The 21,911-nt window shown below is 49.6% G+C and overlaps 2 protein-coding genes across 7 annotated transcripts in view; one reads left to right on the top strand and one right to left on the bottom strand.

Annotated features, from left to right (window-relative positions):
- FANCA (FA complementation group A) overlaps nt 1-21,911 on the bottom strand; it is a 260,177-nt gene that overhangs the window by 201,653 nt on the left and 36,613 nt on the right. For 2 of the 3 annotated variants that reach the window (XM_081017750.1, XM_081017751.1), the window contains exon 43: nt 21,106-21,381. The exons of the other annotated variant lie outside the window; for it this stretch is intronic. In XM_081017750.1, the coding sequence (XP_080873876.1) occupies nt 21,280-21,381 (102 nt within the window). In that variant the 3' untranslated portion in view covers nt 21,106-21,279. Of the gene's footprint in view, nt 1-21,105; nt 21,382-21,911 lie in introns of those variants that run through there. 3 annotated transcript variants of the gene reach the window in all.
- Nucleotides 163-21,172, top strand: ZNF276 (zinc finger protein 276). 4 transcript variants are annotated; one of them, XM_081017791.1, is made up of 11 exons: nt 163-379; nt 4,004-4,313; nt 4,676-4,731; nt 8,631-9,137; nt 10,052-10,130; nt 11,287-11,364; nt 12,008-12,121; nt 12,217-12,292; nt 12,816-12,933; nt 19,281-19,380; nt 20,419-21,172. In XM_081017791.1, the coding sequence occupies exons 1-11, from the start codon at nt 178-180 to the stop codon at nt 20,714-20,716; spliced, it is 1,938 nt and encodes a 645-aa protein (XP_080873917.1). In that variant the 5' UTR covers nt 163-177; the 3' UTR covers nt 20,717-21,172. The 4 variants fall into 4 exon arrangements, with proteins under 4 accessions (XP_080873917.1, XP_080873916.1, XP_080873919.1 ...); XM_081017790.1 differs by having other exon boundaries at nt 8,628-9,137; XM_081017793.1 differs by lacking the exon at nt 163-379 and adding an exon at nt 1,102-1,183 and having other exon boundaries at nt 8,628-9,137.

The following is a 21,911-nucleotide window of genomic DNA, read 5'->3' as shown; positions in this document are numbered from 1 at the left end:
TCGCAGCAGGTCCGCCACCCGCTGGCAGGCGAGCGGGAGCCCCTCGCCGGGCGGAGCTCCTGCCCGGGCAGGCTCCTCCGTCCGCCAGGGGCGCTGCGGGCCGGAGCCGAGCCAAGGCGCTGCCGGAGCCGCAGCCAGAGCCTGCCGAGCGGGGGCCGGGCCGGGCTCTGCACGGCCATGAAGCGGGATCGGCGCGGCCGGTTCTTACCCGCGGACGCGGCGGCCAGGGGCGCTCCAGAACCGCCGCCGCCACCAGCCGAGGCCAAGAGTGTCCGGGCCCGCCGGGGGCGCCCCACCGCCACCTCCCGGGAGCAGGAACAGCAGCCCGAGCCGGAGCCCGAGCAGTGGGCCTCGCCAGCCTCGGAGGCGGCGGCAGCTGGTAAGCGCAGGCGGACAGGGGCACCCCGGCAGCGCGCTCTTCCGGGGACCCGGCGGGCGGCCCGATCCTCCGCGTGCGCGCTCGGAAGGAAGCCGCGCTTCCCCGCGGGAAGTGCGCCGGGCAGGGGCGCGCGCGCTCCGGAGGCGCCTTGGCACCGGGGCTGGACTGGCCAGCGGGTGGCGGCGGAGCTGGGCTGGGCTAGGCTGCCCTGCTTCCAGTGCCGGGGCTGGGCCTTAAGATGTGAAAAGCAGTGAACAGAGCGCGTGCAGAATGCCTTTTCCTGTTCGTTGGGTTAGCACATCCGTCGCTGATGTGCGCCAAGCAGGCAGGCAGGCAGGCGCGAGCGCGCAAACAGCCAACGTTCTCCTCTCCCAATCGGTCACGTTTGAAATGCTAACTGCAGGAGCCCGTGCCTTTTGCCACCCGGAGCTCTCCAGTGGGCAGCTTTGGAGTCCAGTGACGTGGGTTTCTTGTAGCGCTTACATGCACAACCTAGGTTAACTGCTCCGCCACCCTCAAGGCGCACCTAAAACTTTTCACCATCCCGGGTAGCTGTAGTCGCAACCATCGTGCAACTGCCGAGATGTAGAGGGCGCTGGGGCAGCTGGTTGAGCTGGGCCTCCTTAAATCTCACTGTTTAGGCTGTCGGTGCAGTGGGGTAGGCCCTGATAAGTACCTAGCAGGGGTGACAGAAGCTCTGGCTTCCCACTTTGAAGCCATCAGTGCTCATCAGAGGCATGGAGAGGTGCCAGGTGGATGAACCAGGAAGAGGACTTGACACGAACCTCTGGCCTTCCTCCAGAGGTTGAAGGACTTCAGCTCCCAGATTCCTTAGCAGCAAATGGTTTCTTATCCATTTTCATATATTGTTCCTCCCTGTATCATGATTTAGTTGTATGGGGTTCACTCACAAATTTGCAGTCTTAGAACAGGAACTTGCATTTTTTTATATTTATCTTTTGCTGATAATTCTTTGGAAGACGATACATATTTGATGCTGCTAGATAGACCACGATGGTGTTGCTCCCCAACACCAGGGAATCAGGGAATCAATCAGCTTTCCCCTACCTAGTAGCCACATGCTCTGGTCTCCACCCCCCCTTGCAGAGGTGTGCAACCTGAGGCCTTATGGGGAGCTATAAATCATAAACCTGTCCTGTTACAGTCTTATACCAGGTGTGATGTGGGATAATGGTTTCTCCAGATGTAATAACCTGGGCACCATCTTGTTCCACATTTGCTGAACTGATTTGGTGTGGAGATAGTCCCAGACTCACTGCCAGCTCATATGCCAACATGTGGGTTGTGGGTTGCAATTGCACCTCCATACCCATAGCAGAAACACATCTGTACTTAATGTACTTGTTGAAACTTTGGATGTTTTTGTGTCGTGTTAATCTGTAACCCTTGTTCTTGGCCTCAGATCAGGTAAATGTGCCTGTTTAAATTTTCCATTGCCTTCACTAACCAGGCACGGTCTAGCTGTCTTTTGACTCCAGTTCCCAGCAGTCTCAAGCTGCCAGCATGGCCAGTAGTCAGGGATGATGGGAGTTGTAGTCTAAGCAACATCTGGAGGACTGCAGGTTCCCCTGTTTTTCCTTATTGTTATTGAGGGAATGAATTCTAGGCACTGTTGTCTACCCTCCCAGAGTTACAATTCCCAGCAACTCTAAAACTCCAATGCCTGGAAATATGTTTTGAATGTGCTGTGAAAGTATAGTGTGTTTACTATTACGTGGGAAAGCTGATTGGTGAATGGATATTTTTATGTAGCTTAGCAGAGACAGTTCTGGGGAAGTCTAGGCTGAGGGTTTGGGGAGAAAACCTTTGTGCTGCTTGGAGTGGTTTTTGCAGGAATGAAAAGAAATCACAGGTAGCTTGGTACCCTGGAAAATGTTCAGAACAGCACCAAAACAGAAAGCTGATGCTTTATGTTTTCTAGGCCTGATTTGCGGCACCTTAGTTTCATTTGTCTGCCTTCTCTACTTTAAAATATTCAGCTCTGCTCTCTCATAGAATTGGTGGCAGGGGAGGGAGGAGTCCTGGACGAAAAAGGGTCCTGGGTGCTGGGCTGGAGCCACCACCCATGATCAAAAGGAGACTTGCTATGCCTCTGAGACAACGAGTCACCTGATTGACCAGTGCCACAGTAAAGACTGCTGACATCATCTCTGTGTCTCCTCCAAGTCAGGAAGTGCTGCAGAGGGGCTGTGGGCAGTTTGCAAACCAGGTCCCTGCACAGACAGCAGAACTTGCTTGAAAGCAAACAGGAAAACAAAAGAAATTGGTTCCTGTTTCTCTCATAGTTCTTGGCAAAGCAGGAGCTGGATGGTTCAAAGCAAGGACTGCTCTCTGAGCCAAAGACAAAAAAGGCGGAAGGATGCCAGAAGGTAGGGCTGGAGTGGGGGGGGGGGCAGTGACAATATGACCAGGGCTGCCTTTCCTGGTTGCAACAGCAGGGGTGAACGCTCAGCTTGATGCTTTACTCCAGCTCAGGTTGCCCCTGTGTTCACTAACTGAAGATCTTGCTCAGTTCCCTGAAGCAATATCAAGTTTATGTTTGCATCCATGGGTGTATTTGAAGAAACTCCTAGTTTTTAGGATGCTGAGTTATGCATCTGGTGCAGAATGCCATGCTTTTACGTGTTGTGATCATGGAAAGTTTGATAGATGGAATCAGAGGACAAATACATTAAATTCAACCCCCCATGTCCCAAAAGGATGTTCCTGGGTATTTGGCAAGGACCATTTAATAGTGTTTCTCTGGTTGCCACCCACTTACATGCTCTGGGAGTTAGTTCACACAACGGTTGGGCTTGCTTCTCCTCTGTCCTGCCTCCTGCCATCCTGCTCTGCCCAGGAGTCTTTTAAGGGCTGTAGTTCAGTGGCAGGACACCTGCTTTGCATGCAGAAGTCACCTGGTTCAATCCCCAATGGCATCTCCAGGCAAGTCTGGGAAAGCTACCTGCCTGATACCCCAGAGGTCTGCTGCCAGGTAGATGATACAGAGGTAGGTAGACCAATGGTAGTAGTAGTAGTAGTAGTAGTAGTAATAATAATAATAATAATAATAATAATAATAATACAGTGGTACCTCAGGTTAAGTACTTAATTCGTTCCAGAGGTCCGTACTTAACTTGAAACTCTTCTTAACCTGAAGCACCACTTTAGCTAATGGGGCCTCCTGCTGCTGCTGCGCCACCGGAGCCCAATTTCTGTTCTCATCCTGAAACAAAGTTCTTAACCTGAAGCACTATTTCTGGGTTAGCGGAGTCTGTAACCTGAAGCATATGTAACCTGAAGCGTATGTAACCCGAGGTACCACTGTAATAATATTTATACCCCCGCCCGTCTGGCTGGGTTTCCTCAGCCACTCTGGGCGACGTACAGCATATCTAAAAACATCAAACATCTAACATTAAAAACTTCCCTAAACAGGGCTGCCTTCAGATGTCTTCTAAAAGTTGTGTAATTCTTTATCTCCTTGCCATCTGGAGGGAGGGCATTCCACAGGGAGGGCGCCACTACCAAGAAGGCCCTCTGCCTGCCTTGTACCTTCATTATGCTTCCAAAGGCAATGCTAGTCTCAGAGTGACCTTCTTTCTTTTCCTGAAATCCTTGCAGGATTCGGCCGGGGTGTGAGCACCGCTTACTGCCGGCTTTGCCACGGGAAATTTTCCTCTCGGAGCCTGCGGAACGCTTTTGGAAAGGTCCCTGTGGTGGGGGAGAGCTCCGAGAAGCAGCGGCGCATGGACCAGGTCTTCTTCACGGACTTCCAGCGGCTGGTGGGGGTGGCTGTCCGGCAAGACCCGGCCCTCCCCCAGTTTGTCTGCAAGAAGTGCCATGCCCAGTTTTACAAGTGCCGCAGCATCCTCAAGGCCTTCATCCAGAAGGTGAACCTGTCTCCCACTGGCCACCTCAAGCCACACGGAAAGTAGGTTGAGCGGATTTCTCCACTCGCGGGAGGCTGGGCTGCTTGTGGCTTGTCTCGGTAGCCACCAAGACTTGGCCCCCAAGCAGGCAGACATTTATGAGCTGTATACAAAATACTTTGTTAGGCTGCTGATGTCCCACTAATGACTTGCACTTCGTACAGAGGGCTAGGGAAATACTTTGTGGGTTCGTAATGTATGTGGCCTTATTTGCAAGGCCAAAAGTCCAGTTTCCAGCAGCTGGAAATTGCCTGTGCACATTTTTTGTTTGTGAAACTGCCACTTTGAGACCAGAGCACATGCTGCCTGAGTCTGTCCTCCCTAGAAGGCATCTGATTTGCTCTGCCGTCTGTTTTGTGTACAGGGACAACCTTGCCCAACCTCCTCTTCCTGCTGCAAAAGGAGATGCTCCCTCTCTAGGTAAGTAGGATTGTTTTGGCTCCTCTGAATTTTCTCCTTGATGTCAGTTGTGGCTGCCCTGTTGCTTCCACAGTTTCCACTTTGCCTATGCTTATAGCTGATGTGGTGCTCAGTCTCTGGCAATTTCCCTATGACTAGTGGGGACCAGGGTGGTCTTTGCACTCTAGGGCCAGTTCCAGTGTCCGCTTGGGAAGGCAGTATTTTTATTTATCTAAAACATCTCTTAGCAGCCCTTCATGAGAAGTCCCAAGGCAGGATACCATCAGTATGAAAGCACAAAGATATCTAAAATAAAAACAGTGCAAAACACCGATCCAAAAATAAAATAACTCAGCATCAGTTACAGAAAGGGAAAACTCATCTTTTGAGTGCCAACGAGCCAGCCATGTGCAATTCTAGCTAGGGCTCCCCAGCTTCTTTTGCCAGATCACAGGTTCAGGCAAACTCTTTTTCTCTTTCTTGAATTTTATTTCCAAGATAATAAAGACAAAAACAACAAAATAAAATAGACACAGTGGCATCTAGCAATTACTCACTGAAAACAATGTGTGCAACATTCAGGAGGAAGGGTGGAATATGAATAAACAAAGTAAATAATGTTTTTCCTTTTTAAGTGTAGGCAAGCATATTTCTAAGATCTGTTGGGAACATGGATCTATTCTGTATACTTCATAATAATATGACAGTTTGTACTTGGTCTCTGATCCATCATTTCAAGAAAGGCTTTGATCAACGTTGCAGTGCACACCCCTGATTTGTGTATGAGACAAAGCCACAGCACAGTAAATAAACCCTTCTGCACAAGAAGCCCCACACAACTGTTTGCCACTGTCAGTCTCTCTGCAAACCAAGTATTAGGCAGGATGATATTCAAGTGGGTTTTTCCTTCTTCCAAGCTCAGTATAAAGAAGCAGTAGCTCATCATCCCTTGCCTTCAGCAGATGCAAAGCTGCATGCATTTAGCATGGCTTTATTTTTTTTTTTTTTTGTTTTTTTTTATTCAAAGTTATAACAAAACATATTTTCCAAAAACATATCCTTATTCCCCCCCATTTTTCCTCCCCCACCCCCCACAAACCCATCCCCCCACCCCACCCCATCCCCCGACTTCCCTCAGTTCCAGTCTTTGGTTTCTCCAATAATGCTATTTTCTGCATGTTACAGAGTTGTATAGATCCTCCAACTGTTTAGCTAATTATTATCAGCAAAAAATTGTGGATGTTTATTCAAAACCTGCCAAGGAGTCCAGTTCACTTTGTTGCGTCTTCAAATACTTTGTGAAAGGTTCCCATTCATCCTTAAAGTCACAGTTATCCTTGTCCCGTAGCTTATGTGTCAATTTTGCCAGTTCTGCATAATCCATCAATTTTTCTTGCCATGATTCTTTAGTTGCGATTTCTTCAGTCTTCCATCCTTGTGCTACCAGAACTCTCGCAGCCGTTGTCGCATACATGAAGATGTTTTTCAACTTTTTTGGCAGGTCTTTCCCTACAATCCCCAACAAAAATGCCTCGGGTTTTTTAACAAATGTTAAATGGAACATTTTCTTCAGTTCATTGTATATCATTTCCCAAATTTTTTTAATTACTTTACAATCCCACCACATATGATAAAATGTTCCCTCCTTTTCCTTACACTTCCAACATATGTTTGAGCTAGTTTTGTACATTTTCCCTAGCTGCACTGGTGTTGTATACCATCTGTACATCATCTTCATGTAGTTCTTCAATAGTGAACAATCTGTAAATTTTAAGTCAGTTTTCCATAATTTAACCCAATCCTCCATCATAATATTGTGACCTACATCTTGTGCCCATTTAATCATAACTGATTTTACCTCTTCATCTTTCGTCTCCCATTCTAATAGTATGCTATATGCGGCCTTCAGTAATTTCACTTTCCCTTCAATCACTTCCGTTTGAAACCTAGATCTAGTATAACTAAATCCTTTCTTACAGTCTTCTTTATATGTTTCATGTAATTGTCGATAATGCAACCAACTCTGAAAGTGGTCTTTGATCTCATCATAATCTCTTAATTTCCATTTCCCATCATGTTCCTTTAATAAATCAGCATATGTGAGCCATTTTCCTTTCTTTCCAAGTAATGCTTCATGTGGTGAAAGCCACCACGGAGTCTTTTGTTCCAATAAGTCTTTATATCTCTCCCATACTCTCATTAATGATTTCCTGATTATATGGTTGTAAAAGCTTCTATGAATCTTCCCTTTCCCGTACCCTAAGTATGCATGCCAAGCAAATCTGTTGTCATGTCCTTCTAGTTCTAGTGCCTCCTGCTTGTCCAATCTCATCCAGTCCCTGATCCATACCAAACAAGCAGATTCGTAATACAATTTAAGGTCTGGGAGGGCAAACCCGCCTCTATCTTTTACATCTGTAAGTATTTTATGTTTTATCCTTGGCCTTTTGCCCCCCCAGATAAATCTTAAAATCTCTTTCTGCCATTGTTTAAAGCATTCATCTTTCAGGATGACTGGTATTGATTGAAAAAGAAATAGCATTTTAGGCAACACATTCATTTTAATCGCTGATATTTTTCCTAACATTGAGAGATTCATTCTGCTCCATATTTCTAAATTTCTTTTTACCTCAAGCCAATTTTTTTCATAGTTATTTTTAAATAGGTTTATATTTCTTGATGTTAACCAAATCCCTAAATATATAACCTTTTTATGGACTTCAATCTCAATATTTTGTTCTAATTCGGTTCTTTCTTCTTCCTTCATGTTTTTAACTAATAATTTAGTTTTATTCCTATTTAGCTTAAATCCTGCCACTTCCCCAAAATTCTGAATTTTTTCTATTACTTTAGGGAGTGAAGTTTTAGGTTCTTCCACTGTTATCACTAAGTCATCTGCATACGCTTTTAACTTGAATTCACTTTTCCCAACTTTTACACCTGTAATCTCTTTATTTGCTCTTATGTTTTTGGCAAGTACTTCCAAGACCAGAATAAACAATAATGGTGATAATGGGCATCCTTGTCTTGTTAATTTTTGGATCTTACAATCATCCGTTATCACCTGATTTATAATTAGTTTAGCTTTTTGTTCTGAATAGATTGCCGCTATTGCTTTTAAAAACTTGGGACCACTTCTGATTTGTTCTAACAACTTTATCATGAACTTCCAAGAAACATTATCGAAGGCTTTTTCAGCGTCTATAAACATCATTGCCACTTTCTTTTCATTTTTAGCCTCCAAATATTCTATTATATTCAAAATATTCCTTATATTCTCCTTCATTTGTCTTCCTGGTAGGAACCCAGCTTGGTCTTGATGTATATATTCATTTAATATTTTTTTTAATTTGTTAGCTAGGATATTTGCAAACAATTTGTAATCATTATTTAACAAGGAAATAGGCCTATAGTTTTTAATTTGCAGCAAATCTGCGTCTTGTTTTGGAATTACTGTTATATAGGCCTGTTTCCATGTTTCTGGGATTTCGCCTGTGTTCAGTATTTCATTCATGACATCTTTCAATGGGTTCACTAATTGTTCATTTAATATCTTATAATATTTTGCCGTAAAGCCATCCGGGCCTAGAGACTTGTAGCATGGCTTTATTGTTTATCTGTTACACTTCTAGTCCATCTTTCCTCCAAGGAGCTGAAGGTGGTGTAATTTCAAGAGGTAACACTGCCTAACAGAAAGCAATGTGTTCAGGAGGAGGGGTGGACTATAAATTCCATAAATAAAATACAACAACCTTGATTGATTGATTGATTGATTGATTGTGTGTGTGTGTGTTTTACCACCTAGCACAGTTGCCATAGTCCATGCCAGCCAGTTATTCTGGGGCTTATGGTGTGGGGCAGGGGTTTCAGTGGCATGCCTGGTCTCTGCTACCCTCTGTCTTTCTCCCTGCCAACAGCAGACCTGATCACATCCAGCCCCCAGTGCCTCCACAACTTAGTGATGTGGACCCACAACCACGCTGAAAGCTGCCAGATTGCTCCCAGCTTGCAAGGCGTCTTGTCCTCGGAGTACTGCGGGATCATCCAGGCCGTGTGGGGCTGCGAAGAGGGTCATGATTATGTCATGAACACAGATTCGGACAGCAGCACCTTGCTGGTGGACAACGCCCTGTCCGTCAAGTGGGAACTGAACAAGGGCCCTGCCCCGCAGCAGGCGCATGTAACGGGCAACGGGGTGAGGGCTGACTGTACTGTTGCTGCGGCAGCACCGCCGGAACCCCAGCGTGGCGCCACTCATATGGCAGCCAGCCAGCAACCTGCAAAAAGCGGGACTCCTCCATCTGCGCTTAGCACAGAAAGCTGGGTGTCGGAGAGCCAGGATTTGCCTTCCTTCCAAGATGCCTCGGAAGCTCCTTTGCAGGAGGAAAGCCTGCCGCAGCCAGACTGCCCTCTGAATGGCAGTCCAGGTAAGTGGCATGCCAAGGATGTCTCTCCAGGATGTCGTGGGGATTGCGGGTCACAACTCCACACAGGTCTTTGCACATTTCTTTGCACAATATACACATATATACACATATACACAATATACACATAAACGGCCTGGGCCCAGTATACCTGAAGGAGCGTCTCCACCCCCATCGTTCTGCCCGGACACTGAGGTCCAGCGCCGAGGGCCTTCTGGCGGTTCCCTCACTGCGAGAAGCCAAGTTACAGGGAACCAGGCAGAGTGCCTTCTCGGTAGTGGCGCCCGCCCTGTAGAACGCCCTCCCACCAGATGCCAAAGAGATAAACAACTACCAGAGTTTTAAAAGACATCTGAAGGCAGCCCTGTTTAGGGCAGTTTTTAATGTGTGACATTTTAATGTATTTTTAATCTTTGTTGGAAGCTGCCCAGAGTGACGGGGGAAACGCAGCCAGATGGGCAGGGTACAAATAAATTATTATTATTATTATTATTATTATTATTATTATTATTATTATCTCTGAGTGTTCAGCTGTTCAAGCCTGTGTGGAAGCAGTGCGTTCACAGAGCTGAGTGCCAGCATTTCTGATTTATAGCTCAGCTGTCTGGGACCAGGCATGCCCTTTGCATTCTTGTTGCTTTTTAATTTCCCCCCGGTTAATTTGGCTTTCCCTCCAGCCAGTGTGCCCAGACACTCACGTCCTCTCATGGTGAAGCAGGCTCTTGCCCAGGTGAGCTCAGGCCCACATCCTTTGGCTGACCACCGCGAGAAGAGGATGCTGGCCTGGGTGGGCCTGACCCAGCAGACAGGCTCTTCTTATGTTCCGTTGGGTTGGGTGCCGCAGGACTGTTGTGCCTTGACGAATGTTGTGCCTTCCTTTGCTCCCTTTGCAACACGCATTCTTCTCCGTCTTCTAGGGCCACTGAGTGAGAAGCCGGTTCCCTCTGCAGCCTCGGATGAGCGGGTAAAAGACGAGTTCAGTGACCTTTTTGAGGGGTGAGAGAAGAAGAGCGGGATTCAAATGTGACCTTTGCAAGCATGAACAATGATTGTGGGGCGGGAGTGGATCTCATTCCTCACGGGAGAGTCCAGTCACTGGAGACGGCTGGCTTAGGGGGTGGAGGGAGGGGATCAGGACATCACAAAGGGCGGTTTTTGTGGCCTTTGTTAGAAGCAATGCAGTCCAATAGTAAAAATACAAAATTATTAACTGTAACAACTCCTTAATACTACCTTAAGTTTAGTTCACATTAATTGTTGCAGTTACTATCTCTGTTTATAACCTTTGTTCTTCACAAAGGTTATAAATGATGCCCAAGTATCCAGGTTTCTTTTTATGAAACTGGATCTATTATTCTCACTGATGGGCCAGAATGTGGACAGATACAAATCCATACTGCCTTTGACAGTGATTCCAAAGGATGTCACTTGAGGCAGTCTTATCTAGTATTTATTTTACTTATTTAATAGAATGTATATAAAACTTGATGGTTTGGGTTTTTTTTTTAAAAAAAAGGAGCACCTCTAAGTGATTTACAGAAATGTAGCTGACAAAAACAACAACAAACAGTGGGCAGGTGAGGTGCCTAGGCAGAGTCTTAGCAAGTGGTCTTATGGGGAAAGGCTATAGCTCAGTGGTAGAGCCTCTGCCTTGTGTTCAGAAGGTCCCAGGTTCAATGCTCAGCACCTCCAGGTAGGGCTGGGAATGCCCCCTGCCTAAAACTCTGTAGATCTGCTGCTGCCAGTCAGTGTATAATACCAACCTGGATGGATCATTGGTCTGACTTGGTGTAAGGCAGCTCCCTACATTACTTTGGTCCAAAACCTTTTGCAGGCACCACCTTCAGCTTTTAAGCATGGAACTGATTAGAGCTGGGCACTTGCTTTTTAAAAGACTCCAATTATTTGATGCCCACGAACCCACATGGCAGGGCAGTTTCTCTGCTCGCTTTTTTGTAGCATAGCGGCCTTTACATTGAGTGGTTCTGGGCCACTGTCTGGAGTGTGTTGTTTTCTTGAAGAAGGAAAGCTCACTTTGGGGCAGCCAGACTTGCAGCAGTTTCTCTTGAGCTCCCCCCCGCTGTCAACATAAAGGCCCAATGAGGCTTCGCCTGCCTTCTCCTTTAGTGAAAGGGCCTGTTTACTTTCTCAGGTACTCCTTGAGTGACGACGAGAACGACAAGAGAGCGCAGTCTTCGGACGACTACTTTGAGCCTTACCCAGAAAAGAGGTGAGGGCTTTTTCTTGTCCTTTTGCTGCGGCAAAAGACAGGAGTGATAGCTTCTTTCTCTCGAATTCATTTGACCTTTTGCAACCTCCTCCACTCTCAGTGGGCAAAGGCCCACATCCATTCCCCTCCCATTCGCACATTCTCTCTTTTCCTAGGAGTGAGCAGGTTTCTTTTCAGCCTCCTGACAAATGCGTTCATTTGTTTGGGATTGTATTTTAAGTAGAGCTATGCAAACGCTCTGTCAGTGCAAGGGTTTGTAGAATGGAATATTCTCCTGACCCCTAAAAGCCCCTTCAGTCTGTTTTAGTGGCTCCCTCAACCCTCCGAGCAGATTTGTGGAGAGCGCAGGGGAAGGAGAGGGTGGGAATGTTCCATTGTGCAAATCCTTGTGCTGTTGAAACGAGTGATGTGGATACTTTCCTTTATTTCAACAATTTAGTCTCTATGTAAGGCTTTCAAATGTTTGCATTTATTAATGGGTGGCCAGCCTGAGATCCTTGCGCTGGCCTAATTTCATGTAGGCATTGGGGAGGGGGGCAGAAATAGGGAGATGCAGCCTTCAACAGGGGTAGGGTGGTCGTTCACCCCTGTTTTATAACCTCAGTTGACATTCAGCAACAGTTCCCTGTTCCTCCTCTGTTAGGGTATCCAACAACAGGAAAGTTGAAAGCAGAGAAGCAAAGAAGCTTGAAGAACCCAAAATAAGGAAGAAGCCAGGACCCAAACCTGGCTGGAAAAAGAAAATCAAATGTGAAAGGTATCATATACCCAAAGCTTCCAAGGTGTGAGATTCCCACCACCAAGAATGGTCCAACCTACTCACCAGTTACTCTTTCCTCTGCTTTTTTTAAGGGAAGAGCTGCCCACCATTTACAAGTGTCCTTATCAGGGCTGTACAGCTGTGTACAGAGGTGCAGATGGCATGAAGGTATGTGGATAACTACTAGCTACATTTAGCTTTGGAGTCGTCAGACCCACAGCGGGACTTTACTTTCTGCAACAAGTGTCTCTCTCTCCCTGCCACCACCTTCCCCCATTTCCTTTGGGTGGAAGCGAACCAATCAAAAGCCAGATTGTAATGATTGACAGCCTTGCCTAACGGGAGGGAGTAACCCTAGCTTACAAGAGAAAAACAAGGAGAAAAGCTTATGATCCAGATTTTGCTGCCAGTTTGAGGAAATGGATGCAGTGTCCTCCTTTCTCATTCTGTTCACGTGATTGCTCACGTGATTGCTGCTGTGGAGTAGCTTTGGCCAACCAGTTGCCCTTAGGAAGTTTTGGACTACAATCCCCATCAGCCTCAGCCAGGACATGGACTTGTAGTCCAAAACCTCTGGAGGGCCCTGTTAGCCGCGCCTGCCATAGGTGATCAGATTGTCACTGCATGCAAACCTGCATGGAGTGAAAGGTTGGCTCTGTGTGAAGATCTCCATCTCTCTTCTTGGATTTAGAAGCACATCAAAGAGCATCATGAGGAGGTCAGAGAAAGGCCCTGCCCGCATCCAGGTTGCAACAAGGTGTTCATGATTGACCGGTACCTTCAGCGCCATGTGAAGCTCATTCATACAGGTATGTTGTGCTTATGAGAGAATGACGGAGGATTTGCATGGAAGAGAAAGAAATGCCCTGGGCAGAATCAGGCATCACACATGGCACAGGAGAACAGGCTTTTTCAGTGGTGGGCCCCCATCTGGAATGCTCTCCCCAGGGAGACATGCCTGGCACCATCATTGTAAGACGTTTTTATTTAGTCCAGGCTTCTGGTGGTTACGTTAGCCTCTACTGTGGTGCTCATCTTTTAGTTGGATAGGACAAAAATTGTCCTTCTTCCTGTATTGCTGGAATTTTTTTTTAGGAATTTTGAATTGCAAATTTATTGTTTTTAATTTGGCTGTTAATTAATTTTATCTGTCAGAGCTGCTTCCAGATCCTAGCTCACAGAGGATCACGCTAGCCAGCGATCATTAAACAAAAGTCTTTATTGAGTTACAGTTTCCATTCTCAAGCTGCTGCGTGCAACTCTACGTCTCATGGTTAGATCGGCGAAGCTCCATCTGAGTCTCCGCCCCCTGTACACCAGTTTAAGATTCTAGCCTTACTCCACCTCTTCCGTCTCTCCTTTCTCCTCTGGGTCCTGCTACCCCCCGGGGTCCCTTCCTTCCTGGATTCTTCTGACGCTGACGTTGACCCCCCTGACTCCTCCCCGTCTTTTCGGTGGGCTTTGGGACCTGGCTCCCTATCCGGGCTGCCAACTGCACCGCCCTCCTGTACATTTGAACTTGGCGCGCGCGCCCAGCCTTCAACCTTCCTCTCGACCGTTTCCTCGCTCCCCGATGGAGGCGTGGCCAATCCTGACTCATGTCCTCCCACTGGCAGTGCGCCGCCTGATCCCGATGCCTGGGACTCCTCCCCCCTACTGCACTCTGGTGTGGACGCTGGTCCTGATTTCCAACTGCTTCTCTCTGAGTCCCCTCTGGCCCCTTCTTCCTGGGGTGTCCCCCTCGGCACCCCCCTTGCTCTGACCATGGGAGCCCCTTTCTGTGAATCTTCCGATTCGCTGGAAAGACTCAGAGACCTCGGACCTCTGTCATCGCTAACATTTCCTTCGGACTCCTCCCCCTCGCTCTCTATTTCCTCCCTTTCCTGTGCCTCTGCTCCTGAACCCCTGACATCCATCCCCCCCTCGAAGCCCCCCCTTCCCCCCTCCCCTCCTTCAGGTGTGGGTACTGGGTGCTCCGTCGTTGTGGGGGTGAGTGCCGGATACAGTTCGTCCCCCGTGGCGTGCATCCAGCCGGATAAGTCCGGCTCGTCCTCCGTGCTCTCGCCGACCTCGATTTCCTCTGCTTCCATCTCTTTGCCGCCTTGCTTGAACCCAAGGTCCTCCCCCAACACGTCCATGTCCGTCTCTCCCCCGGTCTCCTCCGGGGACGTTGCCTGCCAAGGACCCCCCAGCCACTTCCTGCGCCACTGCTCCTCTGGTCGATCGTCCCACCAATAGGAACGGTCTGAGGCCGACCCCGAGGGTGATCCCTCCGGGGAACGTGTTTCTAGTGCCGGTTCCTCGTCCGAGGTGAACCCCTGGAATGTGCTGGCTGAAAATGTGGGTGTGAAAAGCCAGTCGTCGAAATACTCGGCTGGCATGGGCCTGTGTGGGAAAAGGGCATGAAACTCGTCCTTGAGAAGAGGCTCGTCCAAGGCATAGTCCGGCACCCAACTGTTGGCGCTGGCCGGGGTACCTTCTCTGGCGAGAAAATATTCTACACCCTCTTCCCCCCATCTCGAGTCTAAAATCTCTGTGACCTCGTTGATGGGTTCCCCCCTTGGCGACCCCCTCCTTGGGGGCGTCTCCCTGAGCGGGTCTGGTGCCGTGCCCGGCTCCTGAAATCTGTGAGGTGCTTTGTAGGGCGTGAGCACTGATCTATGGAACACTGGGTGCATTCTGGATCCCTCCGGAAGTGTCAACCGGAAGGCCACTGGATTGACCTGTGCCTCGACTTGGTAAGGGCCTAGCTGCTTATGTCCGAGCTTCTTCTTCGCTAACGATCTGGCCGGCACCGCCTGGGCTGCTAACCAAACCCAGTCTCCCACCTGTATGTCTTCCCCAACCCTTCTGTGCTTGTCAGCCTGCAGTTTGTATGCGTGCTTTGCTAGTTCTAACTGCCTCCGAAGCTGTTCGTGAACCTCCTGCAACTCTGACGCTAAGGCTTCCGCTGCCTGTGGCTCCCCCTCCCCCAGTCTCTCTAATCCCGGGAAGGTTCTGGGATGCCTCCCGTTGTTGGCGAAGAACGGTGTCACCCCCGTGGACACGTGCTTCGTGTTGTTGTAGGCGAACTCAGCGAGCGGCAGGTAGTCCACCCATGTTGCCGGCTGCTGATTTGCGTAGCATCTCAGGTACTGCTGCATGATGGCGTTGACTCGCTCCGCTTGTCCGTTGGTCTGCGGGTGTCTTGCCGACGCTAGGTTGATCTTGACGTTCAGGAAACCCATCAGCTTCTGCCAGAAGTTCGAGATGAACTGTCGCCCCCGGTCGGACAGGATAGACCGTGGCAGACCGTGAACCCTGAACACGTGGTCTATGAACAGTTTGGCGGTCTGTTCCGCTGTGGCCACCTTTGCGCACGGAATGAAGTGGGCCATTTTGGTGAACATGTCCACCACCACTAGCACTGCCGTCTTGCCCCTCGAGCTGGGCAGATCCGTGACAAAGTCCAGGGCCACTCTCTCCCATGGTTCGAACGGAGTTTGCAGCGGTTCCAGCAGTCCGGCCGGGGGTCTGTGCACTGGTTTGGCCCTCTGGCAGGTGTCACACCTCGCCACGTAGTCCGCGACTTCCCCTCTCATTCCGGGCCACCAGAAGTCTCTGGCGACTAATTCCACCGTCTTCTCCTTGCCAAAGTGCCCGGCAGTGGGCGCGTCGTGCAGCTGCTGCAGTACCTTGGCGCGAAGTTCGTCTCCCGGCACGTAGATGGCCCCTTTACGGATGAGCAATCCATCTCGCAGCTGGAACTCGTCGGTCGCTGCCGTGCCCTTGCGCACCTCTGCCATCTTTGCTTGCGCGAAGGAGTCATCCTGCAACGCTCGTCGCACCGCCTCCAGGTCAACTGTGGCAGCAGCGCACGCCCACACTGTCGGTGCGAAGATGTGCATGGCGGCCGCTGGCGTTGCCTCCTCCAGATACTGTGGCTTACGGGAGAGAGCATCCGCCATGATGTTGGTGTCCCCCGGGACATACTCTATTCGGAAGTCGAAGTTCGCAAAGAACTCAGCCCAACGTATCTGCCTCTGGTTCAGGAACTGTGCCGTGCGCCAGTGCTCCAGATTCTTGTGGTCCGTGCAGACCTGCACCGTGTGCTTGGCGCCGATCAGGAAGTGCCTCCACGCTTTGAATGCTGCATGAATGGCCAGCAACTCCCTGTCCCAGATGGTGTAGTTCTGTTCAGACTTGCTGAGCTTCCTGGAGTAAAACGCTCCCGGCCTCCAAGCCCCCTGCGGGTCTTTCTGCAGCAGGACTGCTCCCACGGCTCTATCCGAAGCGTCTGTCTCCACCCTCATCGGCCTGCTGGGGTTGACATGAAGCAGCTGCTCTTCCGACGCGAAGAGACGCTTGAGTGCCTGAAAGGACTGCTCCGCCTGCTCTGTCCAGATGAACTTCTTTTTCTTGGAGCTGAGCGTGTCCGTGATGGCCGCTGTCTGCATGGCAAAGCCTTTGATAAACTTGCGATAGAAGTTCGCGAAGCCGACAAACCGTTGGACCTCCTTCCGGTTGCGTGGGCTTTTCCAATCCAACACTGCTCGAACCTTGGCGCTGTCCATGGCGAGCCCCTTGTCAGACAACTTGTAGCCCAGGAAATCCACCTCGGTCACGTCGAATTGGCACTTCTCCAGCTTGGCGTAAAGCCTATGTTGCTGTAGTTACCATTGCTGAGGCTGCAGTGTGCTTGTGGAGCCTCTGGGGACACTCTTTCGCCATATGCTGTGGATCATCGCAGATGTAACACTTCCTGTTCCCTCTAGGAGGCTTCGCTTTCACTGCTGCCGGTGCTAGGGCTCTGGCTGCTGACTGAGCCCTTGCACCTCCAACCTCCATAGGTTCCGCTCCTCCTCCTGGCGGAGGCGTGGATTGCGCACGCGCTGCTTCTCTGGGAAGGAAGGAGGAGCCCCTGGCTGGTTCGCGCCCTCCACGCCCTTCGCCACTGCTCCACGGACGTTCTTCCAGCCGCACCCCCACCGCCAGCGCCCTCTGAACGATCTCCTGCGTGGTCCGGGGTCTCTCCCCCCTCGCAATTTCATCTTTAACCGAGCCGTGCAATCCCTCCCAAAACAGGTCTCTTACAGGAGCCGAATCTCTGTCCCATTCCAGAGCACTGACCAAAGCGAAAAAGCGGGCATGGTACTGCCTTACGCTGGCCCTCCCTTGCTTCAGTCCATGTATCTGCTGCCGAGCAAGATCCACGTCAATGCTTGATAAAAAGCACCCATCCATCGCTTTAATAAAGGCATCCGCATTTTGGAGCGCCGGATCCTTATCTCTCCACAAATTGCGCAGCCATGCTTTAGCATCTCCATGCAAATGGGACATGATGAATCCCACCTTCTCTTGCTCATCTCTAAAGTCTTTGTTCAGCAGTTGCAGTGCACACATTACATCTGCTCTAAAGTTGGGGTACTGTTGCAAATTCCCATCGAAGTGAGAGACCAGACCGCCTGTTCGTCTCCCCAACCCAATCCCCTCCGGTTTGGGTGTCAGTTGCCCTTGCTTCGTAAGCACTTCCAACCTGACCTGGAGATCCCTGTAGGCGGCAGCTGCGTCCTCCTCTCTCTTCCTGGATGCAAGAGCCTCGGCATTCAGTCGTGACACTGCTTCTCTGAGTTCCGCTATCTGCTGTTCGGCCGTCATATTGTCTGCCGTTCGTGAGCTCGCTAGTAGGCACCCGCTTTCTCTCCTCTCCGCGAGGCCGTAGATGCCCACAATTTATGAGATGGAGCTTACTGTCAGAGCTGCTTCCAGATCCTAGCTCACAGAGGATCACGCTAGCCAGCGATCATTAAACAAAAGTCTTTATTGAGTTACAGTTTCCATTCTCAAGCTGCTGCGTGCAACTCTACGTCTCATGGTTAGATCGGCGAAGCTCCATCTGAGTCTCCGCCCCCTGTACACCAGTTTAAGATTCTAGCCTTACTCCACCTCTTCCGTCTCTCCTTTCTCCTCTGGGTCCTGCTACCCCCCGGGGTCCCTTCCTTCCTGGATTCTTCTGACGCTGACGTTGACCCCCCTGACTCCTCCCCGTCTTTTCGGCGGGCTTTGGGACCTGGCTCCCTATCCGGGCTGCCAACTGCACCGCCCTCCTGTACATTTGAACTTGGCGCGCGCGCCCAGCCTTCAACCTTCCTCTCGACCGTTTCCTCGCTCCCCGATGGAGGCGTGGCCAATCCTGACTCATGTCCTCCCACTGGCAGTGCGCCGCCTGATCCCGATGCCTGGGACTCCTCCCCCCTACTGCACTCTGGTGTGGACGCTGGTCCTGATTTCCAACTGCTTCTCTCTGAGTCCCCTCTGGCCCCTTCTTCCTGGGGTGTCCCCCTCGGCACCCCCCTTGCTCTGACCATGGGAGCCCCTTTCTGTGAATCTTCCGATTCGCTGGAAAGACTCAGAGACCTCGGACCGCTGTCATCGCTAACATTACCTTCGGACTCCTCCCCCTCGCTCTCTATTTCCTCCCTTTCCTGTGCCTCTGCTCCTGAACCCCTGACATTATCTGTTTTTATATTTTGTTAAGTTAGGTCGTTTGCAGGCTGTTTTGTATGAAGCAACTTAAGAAACTAAAAAATAAAAATAATGTTGATATTCATGGATCTGCGGTTAACCTGCCCACAAACTGTGCAGACCTCTGTATCATCAGAGAAAGCATTGGAAAAGTGCTCTAGTTACTTTTGTGGAAAAACTGCAGAAAACATTGCCATCTTATTCCCCTCCTCTGCCGCCATTCTTTTTATTCATTTCATTTTCATTACTTATTTACTGCTTAATGTAATGAAGTCTCTTTAAGAGGTTCACACAAAATGCAATCAGAAGCCCCTAATCAAAGTCTTCCAAGAGTGTCAATGATGGAGAGAGTCCCAGTAACATAAGAAGAGGTTGGGCTGCTGGTGTCAGGCCAGAGGGGCATCCCCAGCTCGCAGCTCCCACAATGGCCAGCCAGATACCTAGGGAAAGCCTGCATCAGACTTCTTCACACACATTCTCCAGCTGCTAGTATTGAGACAGACTGCCTTTGATGCCGAGGTGGGGGGGGGGGGGGGCTTAGTACTGCACTCACTGTTGATAGCCTTTTACTCCATGAATTCTCCTAAACCACTTTTTTTACAGCCACCCAAGTCATTGTGATTTTCAACCCTGTTCCCTTCTCCCATTGCAGAGGTGCGGAACTATATCTGTGACGAATGTGGCCAGACATTCAAGCAACGCAAACACCTCTCCGTTCACCAGATGCGCCACTCAGGAGCAAAGCCTCTCCAGTAAGCACACTTTGCCTATGGCCTTTTACAGATAAGCTGTGTTGCCTTCATGGGGCATCTTAAGATTACTCAAAGCTGAATTTGAAAACTAGTATGCCCTAACGTGGTTGAAGAAAGGTCATCTCCCTTGCAGATGCGCCAGTAATGACACTTCCAAATTAAGATGTGGCACACAAGCGCGCACACACACATTTTGGGTCCTGGGATTGGTTTTTTGGTTCATACGTCCAGTAGTGTGGGAAATGATGATTCTAGGACTGGTTTGGGAAACATTTCCTGCAAAACCATCTGTCTCAATGCAGAACTACAGTCTTACGTTGGAAGCCAAACAGAATCCGTTCCGGAAGTTCATTTGACTTCCAGTGCACAGCTTCCGATTGGCTGCAGGAGCTTCCTGCAGCCAATCGGAAGCCACACCGGACGTTCGGCTTCCAAAAGAACATTCTCAAACTGGAACACTTGCTTCTGGGTTTGCGGCATTCGGGAGCCAAAAAGTTCTACTGTTAAGGTGTTTGTCAACCAAGGTACGACTGTACATGTGACTGATCATTTTGCCATAGTGGAGAGCAGCACTCAGTTTTCTTTTGGTGGACTGTGGCCTCTCCTGCACTTCAGAATGAAGGAGTGCTGCTGCCATACAAGTCTGTCTTGTTAAAGCACCAGTTCCTAACAGAGGGCTGGCTCCGGTCTATAAGGAGTGTCTGACTCTAGCAAGAGCTAAGCTGTCACTTCTCCTATAGGATATTCCATTCCCACTGAGAGGACACAGCGTCCACCAGCGTCCTGGATTTTTGATCGGGACATCCAAACTAAAATCTGGAAGCATGTTTCCCGCCCCAGCAATGGTCTCAAGTGCAGCTCAGTATTCAGGGTTCTTAGTAGATAAAAGACACTTGGTTATTGGAAGCATCCTCTCACCTGTCTGAGAGTAGCTGATATATTTCTTCCAAGGCTGAGGCTGTGCTGCTGCTCCCCCTCCTTCATGGGGATGAGACCAGGTGGCAGGTCTGAGGTCCGCTTTCTGCTTTCCCCCTGCAGGTGTGAAATCTGTGGCTTCCAGTGCAGGCAGCGAGCATCCCTCAAGTACCACATGACCAAACACAAAGCAGAGACTGAGCTGGAGTTTGCCTGCGACCAATGTGGGAAGCGCTTTGAAAAGGCCCACAACCTCAACGTCCACATGTCCATGGTGCATCCCCTCACCCAGACTCAGGACAAAGCCAAGGCTGCTGAGCTGGAGCAAGAGGCTCTGCCAGAGGCTCTGTCGGAGGCTTCAGAGACTGCAGAGAACCATCCTGTAAAACTGGAACTGAGCGTACAGCAGGAGCCCACCTGAAAGAGCCCTGGATGGGAGCCCTGATCCAGCTTTGCATAAAGCAACACAGAGTGGGAGTTTTAAACATACGTTTTAACGGATCCTCCAAAAAACAGAAAGGGGTGGGGACTCACTTCTGCTTGCTGGTGAAAAGCTTTCCATTGCTGTGACTATTCTCCGTGTGTGTGTTTGTGTCCAAGACCGTAGCAGTGTCTTACAGAGCCATATCCGTCTCGCCAAAGGAAGCAGGCTGTCCTGCCTTCCCTCTGATGTGGCGACTGGTTGAGCTCAGAAAAGGTATCGCACCTGTTATAAAGGTGTGTTGGCCATAGGCACAGGCTCATTTTTAGGGGCTCTCTTGTTTTAAATTAAATTCCAAAGCCAATCTGAAAAAGAAAGACGAACCAGAATATTTGTAACATGGTTTTTATTGTTACAAAGTCATGGTCATGCTTGTAATAAATTATTTACACCATACTTTGAACAGATTAAGCCTTTGCAGGCGTGTCCACTTTTCCCCGTCCATGCATTTTGTCTGGGTGGGCAGGGAATCGCCCCATGCCTGCCTGCCTGGACTTCCGCAGTCAGAAAAGGAGTAGTTCTTCATCAAGCAGATCCCCATCATCACTGGAGTTCACAAGGGCAGCCTTCATCTCTGGGTCCAAGTCTTCACAGAGACTCATCAGCTAAGAAGGAAAAGAGTCTGGTGTCAAGCGTTGCTACCTTTCTGAAGCTAAATCCTTGAGCAGACTGTCCGCAGACAGCACAATGACGTCGAGTTTGTAAAGAAAGGCTGCCACCGGTTCAGCCTCGCTGCAGTCAGCCAGCAGCACTCTGAAAAGACAGATCTCTGGCCTGGCCATGTCATTTCTAGGACAGGTCATAGTGTTTGGTAATCTACCACACCTGTGGACAGAAGGAGCCAAAGGTGTGCAAAGAGTCAAGGCACAGCTGCTTCCTGCTTGGAGCGCACAGGTGGCAAGGCTAGGAGCAGAGGAAGCTGCCGGATACCAGGTCAGACTGGCTGGCAGTTCTTGGGCAGAAAAGGGCCTTTCTCAGCTCTATTCTTGGGAGTTGCCAAGGATGCAAAGCATGTGCTCTACCACTGAGCTAGGGTTCCTACCCACTACGACTGTTAAGTTTTAAAAGGCACGGTCTTCCTTGCCCTTCTTTTGCCAGTAACACGAGGTTGGAAGCAACCAGAGGACTGGAGAAT

The sequence above is a fragment of the Podarcis pityusensis genome, assembly GCF_964106645.2.
Source record: "Podarcis pityusensis genome assembly, chromosome: 8".
NCBI classification, from domain to species: Eukaryota; Metazoa; Chordata; class Lepidosauria; order Squamata; family Lacertidae; genus Podarcis; species Podarcis pityusensis.
The sequence above is the reverse complement of the archived record's forward strand: the minus strand, read 5'-3'. Positions and strand labels throughout refer to the sequence as shown.

What these genes read in the sequence shown, in the direction of transcription:
- ZNF276 (XM_081017790.1), top strand. Translation starts at nt 178, where the DNA reads ATGAAGCGGGATCGGCGCGGCCGGTTCTTACCCGCGGACGCGGCGGCC. An exon ending in AAGAAAATCAAATGTGAAAG is followed by an intron (nt 12,122 to 12,216) that starts GTATCATATACC and finishes GCTTTTTTTAAG; the next exon opens with GGAAGAGCTGCCCACCATTT. An exon ending in TGTGAAGCTCATTCATACAG is followed by an intron (nt 12,934 to 19,280) that starts GTATGTTGTGCT and finishes CTCCCATTGCAG; the next exon opens with AGGTGCGGAACTATATCTGT.